The following is a 12,666-nucleotide window of genomic DNA, read 5'->3' as shown; positions in this document are numbered from 1 at the left end:
AGTGTGCACAAACACAAGCATTATCTGCAAATTGTAATTCAATGACAGAGGTTGGACCAACCTTGGATCTGGAGTGGAGGCGTCGGAGGTTGAACAATTTCCCGCTTGTCCTGTAGATTAACTCCACTCCAGCAGGGAGCTTGTTAAAGATGAGATGTAAAACATTATTTGGGTGGAGCACGTTGTAACAGAGCCCATTTGATTTTCCTTCTATTTAAATTAATAGAAGTGAAATAAGCCGGGCCATTACAGCTATGTGAATCTCACTGGCCAACTTTCCTCTCTCTGCTCTGCCTGGGTAATCTTTAAAAGCAGGCAGTAAAGATAAAGATCTACCCCTTTATTTACTCTAACGTTCACTGAAATTAGGAATGGGTCTATTAAGGAAAGTCATATTAAACTAGTCTCTTCGTTATCTTTCTGGCCAACACCTCTGAAAGTCTATTTTTTTCCGCTTTCCTCCCTTGCAGAATCCTGGATATGCAGGACGTCAAGAACTGCCAGAAAATTTGAAAATTCAATTTAGGACAGTAGCCATGATGGTGCCAGATAGACAGGTGAGAGAAATTGTTAAAATTCTAAGATGTTACATATATTCCAAAAGAAGAACTACAACTACTGAATCTAGATCTACAAGCAAAAAGATAAACATATTTATGCAACTAAATATGTTATAATTGTTTTACTGGGACTAAGTCTTCAACTACCTGAAGGGCAGACTTGAGAGTGGATGATGTGGGAAATCATAGGGCCCAAAATTGGTGGACTTACCATCCGCTGCCGCGGTCTCCCTGGTTTCTGGGCGGTCTCCCCTCTGAGCGAGTTTGGTGGAGTCCTCCCGCCGGCAGGGAGAGAAGACCGCTGGGTACCGTCCGCTGACGTGTGTCGCCGTGCGCCAACATGTAACGGCAGAAGAGTCCTTCCGTCCGCTGTGTTGCCAGTTTGGTCTGGGCGGTTCTCCGCTGCAGCAGGGGAAAAGACCGCCATGTGGAGGCAGGTCTAACCTCAACGCTAAGTACGAAGACCTGCAAAAAAAGGTTAGTCCACTTTTCTTTATTTTTTTTGCAGGGATTTAGGTGGATGGGGTCCCCTGAAAGATTACTGGTGTTCTTTTTAATGTTTTGAAAAATGTTTATTTGATCAGTTCCCCCCTCCCTGGGCCCGACTCAATCGTCGGCGGTACTTTGCCGAGGATTGTATTTGCCACCAAGAATGGGAGCTACCAACCGCTGCCACCCAGAATTGGCGTGCAACGCCCATTTTTGCCGCCAGGCGGTCTTTCCCAGATTTTTTCATGAAACTTCCGCCCAAAGTATGGTCAGGATCTTAACGGTCCTTTGGATGCTACTTGGGCGGAACTCAGCTTTCACCAATTTCAGGCCCATAGAATAGTACAGCACAGAAGGAGGCCATTTACGCCATCAAGTCTGCGCTGGCTCTTTTGAAGAGCAATCCAGTTAGTCCCACCACCCCCACTCTTTCCCCATATCCCTGCAATTTTTTATCTTTCAACTATTTAATCAGTCCCCTTTTGAAAACTGCTATTGAACCTGTCAAGGATGTCCAACATTGTCCCTCAGAATTGCTTTGTGACGCCTTGCTGCTCAAGCTGTTGTGCTAGTCAATTTGTCCAGTGTGACATGCAGCCACTCAGACTATGAGAATTCCCCTGGACATGGGTTAAATGACAGACCCTGACAGGAGTTAGTGACATTGATTGACAGATATTTGAGATAAGGGCCTTGATTGGCTGGAGTCCCCTGTAATTGACAATTCAATGGGCAGAGACTTCCTCTTACAGATTTGTATTGGCAGGCCACAGCAGTTTTCTAAATGCAGTCATACACCTAGAAATTGGATGTAGTGAATGGTGCCCATTTTTCAGGCACTATGCGGCCAATCAAGGATCCAAAATGGTGGGATTAATGCATGAGCACTTCTGACCACCATTTTCTGCCGGAAATAGTGCTTGCATTAGGTTCACACACCAGCAGGATTTAAAGCATCCAAATAAGTATGCAGATGTGGGTCTTCTCCTTTGTGCAGCATGCACTCACCATTTTTGACCACCCCAGATAATTGGATACCACAAGCTGACCTCGCACAGCACAACAGGACACAAACTGGCATGAAGGCCCCCTCATTAGCAATATTTAAAGAGGATCATTCAGTATTTTCACACAAGCAAAATACTGCAGATGCTGGAAATCTGAAATAAAAATTGCAAATTGTGCAAATACTCAGCAGGTCAGGCAGCATCTGTGAAGAGAGGAACAGAGTTAACGTTTCAGGTCGATGACCTTTTGTCAGAACAAGAAAAAGTTAGAGATGTAACAGATATTAAACAAGTGCAGGGGCAGAGAAAGTTAGGAGAAAGAAAGGAAGGAAGGAAAGAAGGAAGGAAAGAAGGAAGGAGGGAAGGAAGGAAAGAAGAAAGGAAGGAAGGGAGAGAGAGGGAGAGAGGGAGGGAGAGACTTGGATTTATAACCACCGGACGTCTCAAAGCACTTTACAGTCAATATAATTTTGAAATGTAGGCACTGTTGCAATATAGGAGGAAAGAACAAAAGGAAAGGTCTGTGATAGTGTAGAATGCAGGAGTGATTTAATGACAAAAGGTAAGATAGTGCAAAGCAAAGGGAGATGGTAATGGGACAAGTAAAACAACAAAAGAGTACATAGGATATTCAGCACAGAAACAGGCCATATGGCCCAACTGCTCCATTTCGCTGTTTATGTTCCACTCGAGCCTCCTCCTGTCTTTCTTCATCTAAATCTATCCACATAACCCTCTAGCCAGCACAGTTTCTTCACTGGTCAACATGGTGTAGCAACATGCTGGACCCCACTGGGACTCATACCTGGGGGCTGAAATTGGCTCTCACCCCGATTGGGGCCCGTGACCTTTCCGAAGCCGAACATTCTGCGCAGAAGTCCAGTCCCGGAAGCAAAAATTGGGCGCTCCACTTCACCTCGGGGCGGAATCGGGAGTGTTACGCAGGAGCATCGCGGAGCGCTGACATGTTTCAATGCCCCTCCACTTCTGTTAAACGGGATGGGCCACCAGGGATGCGGGGTGCCGTGGCCGCAGCCCAGAACTGAGACGGAGTGCCGGACTGCACGATCGCGGCCCGGACCCCGCGACATTGATAGACCACAGCCTGATTGGTGAGTCAGGAGGAAAAAATAGCGGCGAGCTGCGCAACGCACCTCTCCTTCAACTTTCATCCCGCGATCGATGTGCGTCACAGTTCGCGACCTGCGAGGCTGAGGCTGGCATCGCCTGGGAATGGGCCGCCATGGGGCTAAAAGGGATTGCCGTGCACGCCGACGATGTCATCAGCGGAGGCACGACAGCCCGGGGCGCTACCAGTGGGGCGCGATGCGACAGGATTCGCACCTCAGCTAACTCCCGTGCAATTTTGCGGTAACCGGTAGCTCCCCACTTTCGCGCCCCCTAATGGGAGGCGCACAAGCAGGGAATTTTGTCCCTCTCGTATTATGCGCCACCTTCACCTGCAAGAAAGAAGGAAATGTGTTCGTAACAGTCTTGCGAGGTGAATGGAGAATGTGGCTGTCATGGTAGATAGTGTCCAGTGTGTGCGTGAGATGTGCGTTGCGGGTGTGACTTTTTAATAGTGCTGAGGATGAGGTGAAGAATATTGTGAAGTGTGCTGTGCTGATTGGGGCAGAGTGTATGGCACTGGGTGGGGGGGATTGTGGTAAGTGCTGCAATTAATGAGGCTGTGAATGGTACAGCTATAACGAGAAGGCATTTAAACAGTGACTTGACCATTGTGGTCAAATAATTGTACTTCACCTAGGATCAATGTTCCTGGCAATGATCATATTGGCGATTTCCTATGACTGCCTCCTCATCAGAATCCTGGAGGGCTTCCTGCCCACTGCGGGTAAAGCATGTCCCCTCCGCCTCACCACTTCCTGCACCAGTACCCACTGGGGGTAAAGCATGTCCGCTCCGCCTCGCCACTTCCTGCAAAAGGTCCTCTAGTGCAGCTTCAGGTAACCTTGGTGTTTACTCTCCCTGCTTCAGACATTTGAGTGATAGATTTTACACAGCACTTCTTTCAGCTCCAATCCACACCCCTTTAAAAGAGTAATGTGTCCAATTCTGGGCACCGTACTTCAATGAAGGATATGAAGACCTTGGAGAGGGTGCTGAAAAGATTTCTTAGAATGATTCCAGGGATAAGGCATTTCAGTTGTGTCGATAGACTGGAGAAGCTGGGATTGTTCTCCTTAGATCAGAGAAGATTGAGAGGAGATTTGATAGAGGGGTCTAGGTTGAGAGAAACTGTTTCCATTGGCAGAAGGGTCGAGAACCAGAGGACACAGATTTAATGTGTTTGGCAAAAGAACCAAAGGCATAAGAAACAACTTTTTTACACAGCGACTGATTAGGATCTGGAATGCACTACCTGAAAGGCTGGTGGAGGCAGACTCAATCGCGGATTTCAAAAAGGAGTTGGATAAGTACCTGAAAGAAAAAAATTGCAGGGCTACGGGGAAAGGGTGGGGTGAGTGGGACTAGCTGAGGTGCTCTTGCAGAGAACCGGCACGGGCTCGTCAGGGCAAATGATTCTATGATTTAGTTATTTAATTATTAAAAGTTCGTTAATTAATGCATTCAATTAACTTAGCTTATAGTTCAGTTTTTAAACTGATTACAAGATCTGGTTTAAGTTATAGGTAGATTAAATTAAACATAAGAACATATGAAATAGGAGCAGGAGTAGGCCATTTGGTCCCTCGAGCCTGCTCCACCATTCAATAAGATCATGGCTGATCTAATCATGGACTCAGCTCCACTTCTTTGCCCATTCCCCATAACCCTTTACTCCCTTATCGCTCAAAAATTTGTCTATCTCCGCCTTAAATATATTCAATGACGCAGCCTCCACAGCTCTCTGGGGCAGAGAATTCCAGAGATTTACAACCCTCTGATCGAAGAAATTTCTCATCAACTCAGGTTTAAATGGGCGGCCTCTTATTCTGAGACTATGTCCCCTATGCGTGGAAATATCCTCTCTGCATCCACCTTGTCGAGCCCCCTCGGTATCTTATATGTTTCAATAAGATCACCTCTCATTCTTCTGAACTCCAATGTGTATAGGCCCAACCTAATCAACCTATCCTCATAAGTCAAACATTTATCTGTAACACAAAGCACTACATTCCTGACTAACGGATCCAGCACAGACCCAATTTGTGTTTGGACCGGGGTCAAACAAGGCTGTATCATTGCACCAACGCTCTTCTCGATCTTCCTTGCTGTAATGCTCCATCTTGCCCTCAGTAAGCTCCCCGCTGGAGTGGAGCTAATCTACAGAACAAAAGAGAAACGGTTCGACCTCAGCCACCTCCAGGCCATCCTTTGTCATTGAATTACAATTCGCAAACGACTACTGCGTCTGCGCACACTCGGTGGCCGAACTCCAAGCCATTGTCAACACATTCACCGAAGTGTACGAGAGCATGGGCCTTACACTGAACATCCATAAGACAAACGTCCTCTACCAACCTGCCCCCCGGCCATGCAGCACAGCTCCCCAATGTCAGCGTTCTCGCTCAGGCCAATGTCCCCAACATCGAAGCTCACTCGATCAACTCCGGCCACATCGTCCGCATGCCCGATACAAGACTCCGAAAACAAGCACTCTACATGGAACTCCCGACATGGCAAGCGAACTCCAGCTGGGCTGAGGAAACGCTTAAAGGATTTCCTCAAAGCCTCCTTGAAAAAGTGCAACATCCCCACTGACACCTGAGAATCCCTGGCCTAAGACCGCACAAAGTGGAGAAAAAGTATCCGGGAAGGCGCCGAATATCTCTAGTCTCTTCGCCGAGAGCAAGCTGAAGCCAAGTGTAAACATCGGAAGGAGCGCATGACAACACAAGCACCCAACCACCCGTTCCTTCAACCACTGTCTGCCCCACCTGTGACAGAGACTGTAGGTCCCGCATTGGTCTCATTAGCCACATGAGAACTCATTTTTAGTGTGGAAGCAACTGAAGAAAAATAGAAAGACTTGCATTTATATAGCGCCTTTCTCAACCACTGGACTTCCCAAAGCCAATGAAATACTTTTTAAAGTGCAATCACTGTTGTAATGTAGAAAACATGACAGCAATTTGCACACAGCAAGCTCCCACAAACAGTAACGTGATTGAGGGATACATATTGGCCAGGACACCGAGGATAACTTCCCTGTTCTTCTTCAAAATAGTTCGCTGGAACCTTTTACCTCCACCTAAGAGAGCAGATCGGGCCTTGGTTTAATGGTTCATCTGAAAGACGGTACCTCCCTCTGTACTGCACTATGATTTTTGTGCTCAAGTTTCTGGAGTGGGACTTAAACTCACAATCTTCTGACACAGAGGTGAGTGTGCTACCAACCGAGCCACAGCTGACACTGGAGAAGACTTTGGAGTGTGAGGGGGAGGATCCAGTGGTCGTGGTCCACGTAGGAACCAATGACATAGGTAAAACTAGAAATATGGTTCTGCCTGAGAGTGGGACACACGTCCAATCATCAGCTACTGGTTACCTACCCACTACATAATAATCCTTTTCCCTCTACCTTCTTTTTTTCCATCGGAAGACTCAAGCCATGCTGCAGGCTCAAACGCTGAGGAGGAGAATCCTAAGGAAAATACACCATTACTCACTCTCATCCTTTCAAGCACGAGCACAGAAATTCGTCCTCACGTATGGTAGATAGTGAGTTAGCGGGGTCTGGACTGGGTGACTTACCGAGTATAAATGAACAGGAACAAACAGAGGTGCAAAGGATGACTAGAGAAACAACTCACTGGAGGTAGCGATGGTGATCAGAGGTGTGGGGGAAATGATCGGCAGCAACCCACATTCCCTGAATGCAGAGTCAGGAGGAGCACCTCTGCTACTCCTGGCTCCACATTTGGGTAAGTATATTTTAAATTCCTACTTGGTTAGTCCGAAAAGGCTGCATGTAGATCTGGTTTTCTTGTGTGTATCCAGCTTTCTCAGAGCAACACAATCTTGCAGTGGATGGCTTAAACAGGCTTATGCAAAGGGACTAATGCCTGTTTCAGACATGGTAACTGCGCCAATTTTTTGGCCTTTACCAATCTGGTGGGTATTGCACTTCCAGCTCATGGTGAGTGCAGACTTCCTGCCTGCCATATTGGAAGCTAAACATGCCAGCATTTTACTTCAGAGCAGCAGAGGATCCTTTTAAATAGTGATGAAAATGATGGCCTCCTATCATGGTTTGTGGGTAGGTTGATGAATTGTCAATGGCAATCACTTGGATGAAGTGGAATCGATATGGGTGGAGCTACGGAATACCAAAGGGCAGAAAACGCGAGTGGGAGTTGTGCACAGACCACCAATCAGTAGTAATGAAGTTGGGGACAGCATCAAACAAGAAGTTAGGGATGCGTGCAATAAAGGTACAGCAGTTATCATGGACGACTTTAATCTACATATAGATTGGGCTAACCAAACTGGTAGCAAGACAATGGAGGAGGATTTCCTGGAGTGTATTAGGGATGGTTTTCCAGACCAATATGTCGCGGAACCAACTAGAGGGCTGGCCATCCTAGACTGGGTGATGTGTAATGAGAAAGGACTAATTAACAATCTTGTTGTGCGAGGCCCCTTGGGGAAGAGTGACCATAATATGGTAGAATTCTTTATTAAGATGGAGAGTGACACAGTTAATTCAGAGACTAGGGTCCTGAACTTAAGGAAAGGTAACTTCAATGGCATGAGACGTGAATTGGTAAGAATAGACTGGCAAATGATACTTAGAGGGTTGACGGTGGATAGGCAATGGTAAACATTTAAAGATCACATGGATGAACTTCAACAATTGCACATCCCTGTCTGGAGTAAAAATAAAACGGGGAAGGTGGCTCAACCATGGCTAACAAGGGAAATTAAGGTTAGTGTTAAATCCAAAGAAGAGCCATATAAATTGGCGAGAAAAAATAGCAAACCTGAGGACTGGGAGAAATTTAGAATTCAGCAGAGGAGGACAAAGGGTTTAATTAGGAGGGGGGAAATAGAGTATGAGAGGAAGCATGCCGGGAACAGAAAACCAGACTGCAAAAGCTTTGATAGATATGTGAAGAAAAAAGGATTAGTGAAGACAAACGTAGGTCCCTTGCAGTCAGATTCAGATGAATTTATAATGGGGAACAATGAAATAAGAACATAAGAATTATAAACAGGAGTAGGCCATCTAGCCCCTTGAGCCTGCTCCGCCATTCAACAAAATCATGGCTGATCTGGCCGTGGACTCAGCTCCACTTACCCGCCGCTCCCCATAACCCTTAATTACCTTATTGGTTAAAAATCTCTATCTATCTGTGATTTGAATACATTCAAAGAGCTAGCCTCAACTGCTTCCTTGGGCAGAGAATTCCACAGATTCACCCTCTGGGAGAAGAAATTCCTTCTCAACTCGGTTTCAAATTGGCTCCCCCGTATTTTGAGGCTGTGCCCTCTAGTTCTAGTCTCCCCGACCAGTGGAAACAACCTCTCTGCCTCTATCTTGTCTATCCCTTTTATGATTTTAAATGTTTCTATAAGATCACCCTTCATCCTTCTGAACTCCAATGAGTAAAGATCCAGTCTTCTCAATCTATCATTATAAGGTAACCTCCTCATTTCCGGAATCAGCCCAGTGAATTGTCTCTGTACCCCCTCCAAAGCTAGTATATCCTTCCCTAAGTAAGGTGACCAAATCTGCATGCAGTACTCCAGGTGCGGCCAGACCAATACCCTGTACAGTTGCAGCAGGACCTCCCTGCTTTTGTACTCCATTCCTCTCGCAATGAAGTCCAACATTCCATTTGCCTTCCTGATTACCTGCTGCACCTGCAAACTAACTTTTTGGGATTCATGCACAAGGACCCCCAGGTCCCTCTGCACCGCAGCATGTTGTAATTTCTCCCCATTCAAATAATAGTCCCTTTTACTATTTTTTTTCCAAGGTGGATGACCTCACATTTTCCGACATTGTATTCCATCTGCCAAACCTTAGCCCATTCGCTTAACCTATCTAAATTTCTTGCAGCCTCTCTGTGTCCTCTACATAACCCGCTTTCGCACTAAACTTTGTGTCATCTGCAAATTTTGTTACACTACACTCTGTCCCCTCTTCCAGGTCATTTATGTATATTGTAAACAGTTGTAGTCCCAGCACCGATCCCTGTGGCACACCACTAACCACCAATTTCCAACCCGAAAAGGACCCATTTATCCCGACTCTCTGCTTTCTGTTCGCCAGCCAATTCTCTATCCATGCTAATACATTTCCTCTGACTCCGCGTACCTTTATCTTCTGCAGTAACCTTTTGTGTGGCACCTTATCGAATGACTTTTGGAAATCTAAATACACCACATTCATCGGTACACCGATATCCACCATGCTCATTATATCCTCAAAGAATTCCAGTAAATTAGTTAAACAGGATTTCCCCTTCATGAATCCATGTTGCGGCTGCTTGATTGCACCATTCCTATCTAGATGTCCCGTTATTTCTTCCTTAATGATAGCTTCAAGTATTTTCCCACTACAGATGTTAAACTAACCGGCCTATAGTTACCTGCCTTTTGTCTGCCCCCTTTTTTAAACAGAGGCGTTACATTAGCTGCTTTCCAATCCGCTGGTACCTCCCCAGAGTCCAGAGAATTTTGGTATATTATAACGAATGCATCTGCTATAACTTCCGCCATCTCTTTTAATACCCTGAGATGCATTTCATCAGGACCAGGGGACTTGTCTACCTTGAGTCCCATTAGCCTGTCCAGCACTACCCCCCAAGTGATAGTGATTGTCTCAAGGTCCTCCCTTTCCACATTCCCGTGACCAGCAATTTTTGGCATGGTTTTTGTGTCTTCCACTGTGAAGACCGAAGCAAAATAATTGTTTCAGGTCTCAGCCATTTCCACATTTCCCATTATTAAATCCCCCTTCTCATCTTCGAAGGGACCAACATTTACTTTAGTCACTCTTTTCCGTTTTATATATCGGTAAAAGCTTTTACTATCTGTTTTTATGTTTTGCGCAAGTTTACTTTCGTATCCATCTTTCCTTTCTTTATTGCTTTCTTAGTCATTCTTTGCTGTCGTTTAAAATTTTCCTAATCTTCTAGTTTCCCACTAACCTTGGCCACCTTATACGCATTGGTTTTTAATTTGATATTCTTCTTTATTTCCTTGGTTATCCACGGCTGGTTATCCCTTCTCTTACCGCCCTTCTTTTTAACTGGAATATCTTTTTGTTGAGAACTATGAAAGAGCTCCTTAAAAGTCCTCCACTGTTCCTCAATTGTGCCACGGTTTAATCTGTGTTCCCAGTCTACTTTAGCCAACTCTGCCCTCATCCCACTGTAGTTCCCTTTGTTTAAGCATAGTACGTTCATTTGAGACACTACTTCCTCATTATAAATTCAACCATACTGTGATCACTCATTCCGAGAGGATCTTTTACTCGGAGATCGTTTATTATTCCTGACTCATTACACAGGACCAGATCTAAGATAGCTTGCTCCCTTGTAGGTTCTATAACATACTGTTCTAAGAAACCATCCCGTATGCATTCTATGAATTCCTCCTCAAGGCCACCCCGTGCGATTTGATTTGACCAATCGATATGTAGGTTAAAATCCCCCATGATTACTGCCATTCCTTTTTCACATGCCTCCATTATTCCCTTGATTATTGTCCACCCCTCCGTGAAGTTATTATTTGGGGGCCTATAAGCTATGCCCACCAGTGACTTTTTCCCCTTACTATCTCTAATCTCCACCCACAATGATTCAACATTTTGTTCATTGGAGCCAATGTCGTTTCTCACAACTGCCCTGATAGCATCCTTTATTAACAGAGCTACCCCACCTCCTTTCCCTTCTTGTCTATCTTTCCGAATTGTCAGATACTCCTGTATGTTTAATTCCCAGTCTTGGCCACCTTGCAACCATGTTTCTGTAATGGCCACCAAATTATACCCATTTGTAATGGTTTGTGCCGTCAACTCATTTACTTTATTTCGAATGCTGCGTGTGTTTAGGTAGAGTGTTTTAATACTAGTTTTTAAACCATGATTTTTAGTTTTGACCCCTCCTGCAGTCCCTTTATATTCATACATATTGTCCCTTCCTATCACCTTGTGGTTGACACTTACCCCAGTGCTACTCTGCTCTGTTGCCTCCTGCCTTTTGCATTCTTTCTTTGGGTCCTGTTCATCTGAGCTCTCACCCACTCTAACTAGCTCAGAGCCCTCTCCTCGATTCCAAATACTCCTCGCATTGAGGCACCGAGCTTTCAGGCTTGCCTTTTTATTACACTTTGACCCTTTAGAATTTTGCTGTACAGTGGCCCTTTTTGGTTTTTGCCTTGGGTTTCTCTGCCCTCCACTTTAACTCATCTCCTTTCTGTGTTTTGCTTCTGTCTCCATTTTGTTTCCCTCTGTCTCCCTGCATTGGTTCCCATCCCCCTGCCATATTAGTTTAACTCCTCCCCAACAGCACTAGCAAACACTCCCCCTAGGAGCTCCTGCCTAGGTGCAGACCGTCCGGTTTGTACTGGTCCCACCTCCCCCAGAACTGGTTGCAATGCCCCACGAATTTGAATCCCTCCCTGCTGCACCACTGCTCAAGCCACGTATTCATCTGAGCTATCCTGCGATTCCTACTCTGACTAGCACGTGGCACTGGTAGCAATCCCGAGATTACTACTTTTGAGGTTCTACTTTTTAATTTAGCTCCTAGCTCCTTAAATTCGTCTCGTAGGACCTCATCCCATTTTTTACCTATATCGTTGGTACCAATGTGCACCATGACAACTGGCTGGTCACCCTCCCTTTTCAGAATGTCCTGCACCCGCTCTGAGACATCCTTGACCCTTGCACTAGGGAGGCAACATACCATCTTGAAGTCTCGGTTGCGGCCGCAGAAACGCCTATCTATTCCCCTTACAATTGAATCCCCTATCACTATCGCTCTCCCACTCTTTTTCCTGCCCTCCTGTGCGGCAGACCAGTTGAACAAATATTTTGGTTCTGTCTTCACGAAGGAAGAGACAAATAACCTTCCAGAAGTATGAGGGTCCGAGGGTCGAGTGAGAAGGAGGAACTGAATGATATCCTTATTAGGCGGGAAATTGTGTTTGGGAAATTTATTTGATTGAAGGCCGACAAATCCCTGGGGCCTGATAGTCTGCATCCCAGAGTACTTAAGGAAGTGGCCCGAGAAATAGTGGATGCTTTGGTGATCATTTTCCAACAGTCTATCGACTCTGGATCAGTTCCTATGAACTGGAGGGTAGCAAATGTAACACCACTTTTTAAAAAAGGAGTGAGAGAGAAAACGGGTAATTATAGACCAGTTAGCCTGACATCAGTAGTGGGGAAAACATTGAAATCAATTATTAAAGATGAAATAACAGCGCATTTGGAAAGCAGTGACAGGATCGGTCCAAGTCAACATGGATTTATGAAAGGTAAATCATGCTTGACAAATCTTCTGGAATTTTTTGAGGATGTAACTAGTAAAGTTGGCAAGGGAGAACCAGTGGATGTGATGTATTTGGACATTCAAAAGGCTTTTGACAAGGTCCCACACAAGAGATTGATGTTCAGAATTAAAGCGCAT

At 45.4% G+C, this 12,666-nt stretch overlaps 1 protein-coding gene across 2 annotated transcripts in view; it reads left to right on the top strand.

The window, feature by feature from the left end:
* LOC139267485 (dynein axonemal heavy chain 8-like) overlaps positions 1-12,666 on the top strand; it is a 2,569,686-nt gene that overhangs the window by 1,727,474 nt on the left and 829,546 nt on the right. For both annotated transcript variants that reach the window (XM_070885867.1, XM_070885866.1), the window contains one exon: positions 471-557. In XM_070885867.1, coding sequence (XP_070741968.1) covers positions 471-557 — 87 coding nt within the window. The remainder of the gene's footprint in view (positions 1-470; positions 558-12,666) is intronic.

This window comes from Pristiophorus japonicus, chromosome 7 (assembly GCF_044704955.1).
Source record: "Pristiophorus japonicus isolate sPriJap1 chromosome 7, sPriJap1.hap1, whole genome shotgun sequence".
Classification (NCBI taxonomy): domain Eukaryota; kingdom Metazoa; phylum Chordata; class Chondrichthyes; family Pristiophoridae; genus Pristiophorus; species Pristiophorus japonicus.
This window is presented reverse-complemented; position numbering and strand designations above follow the sequence as displayed.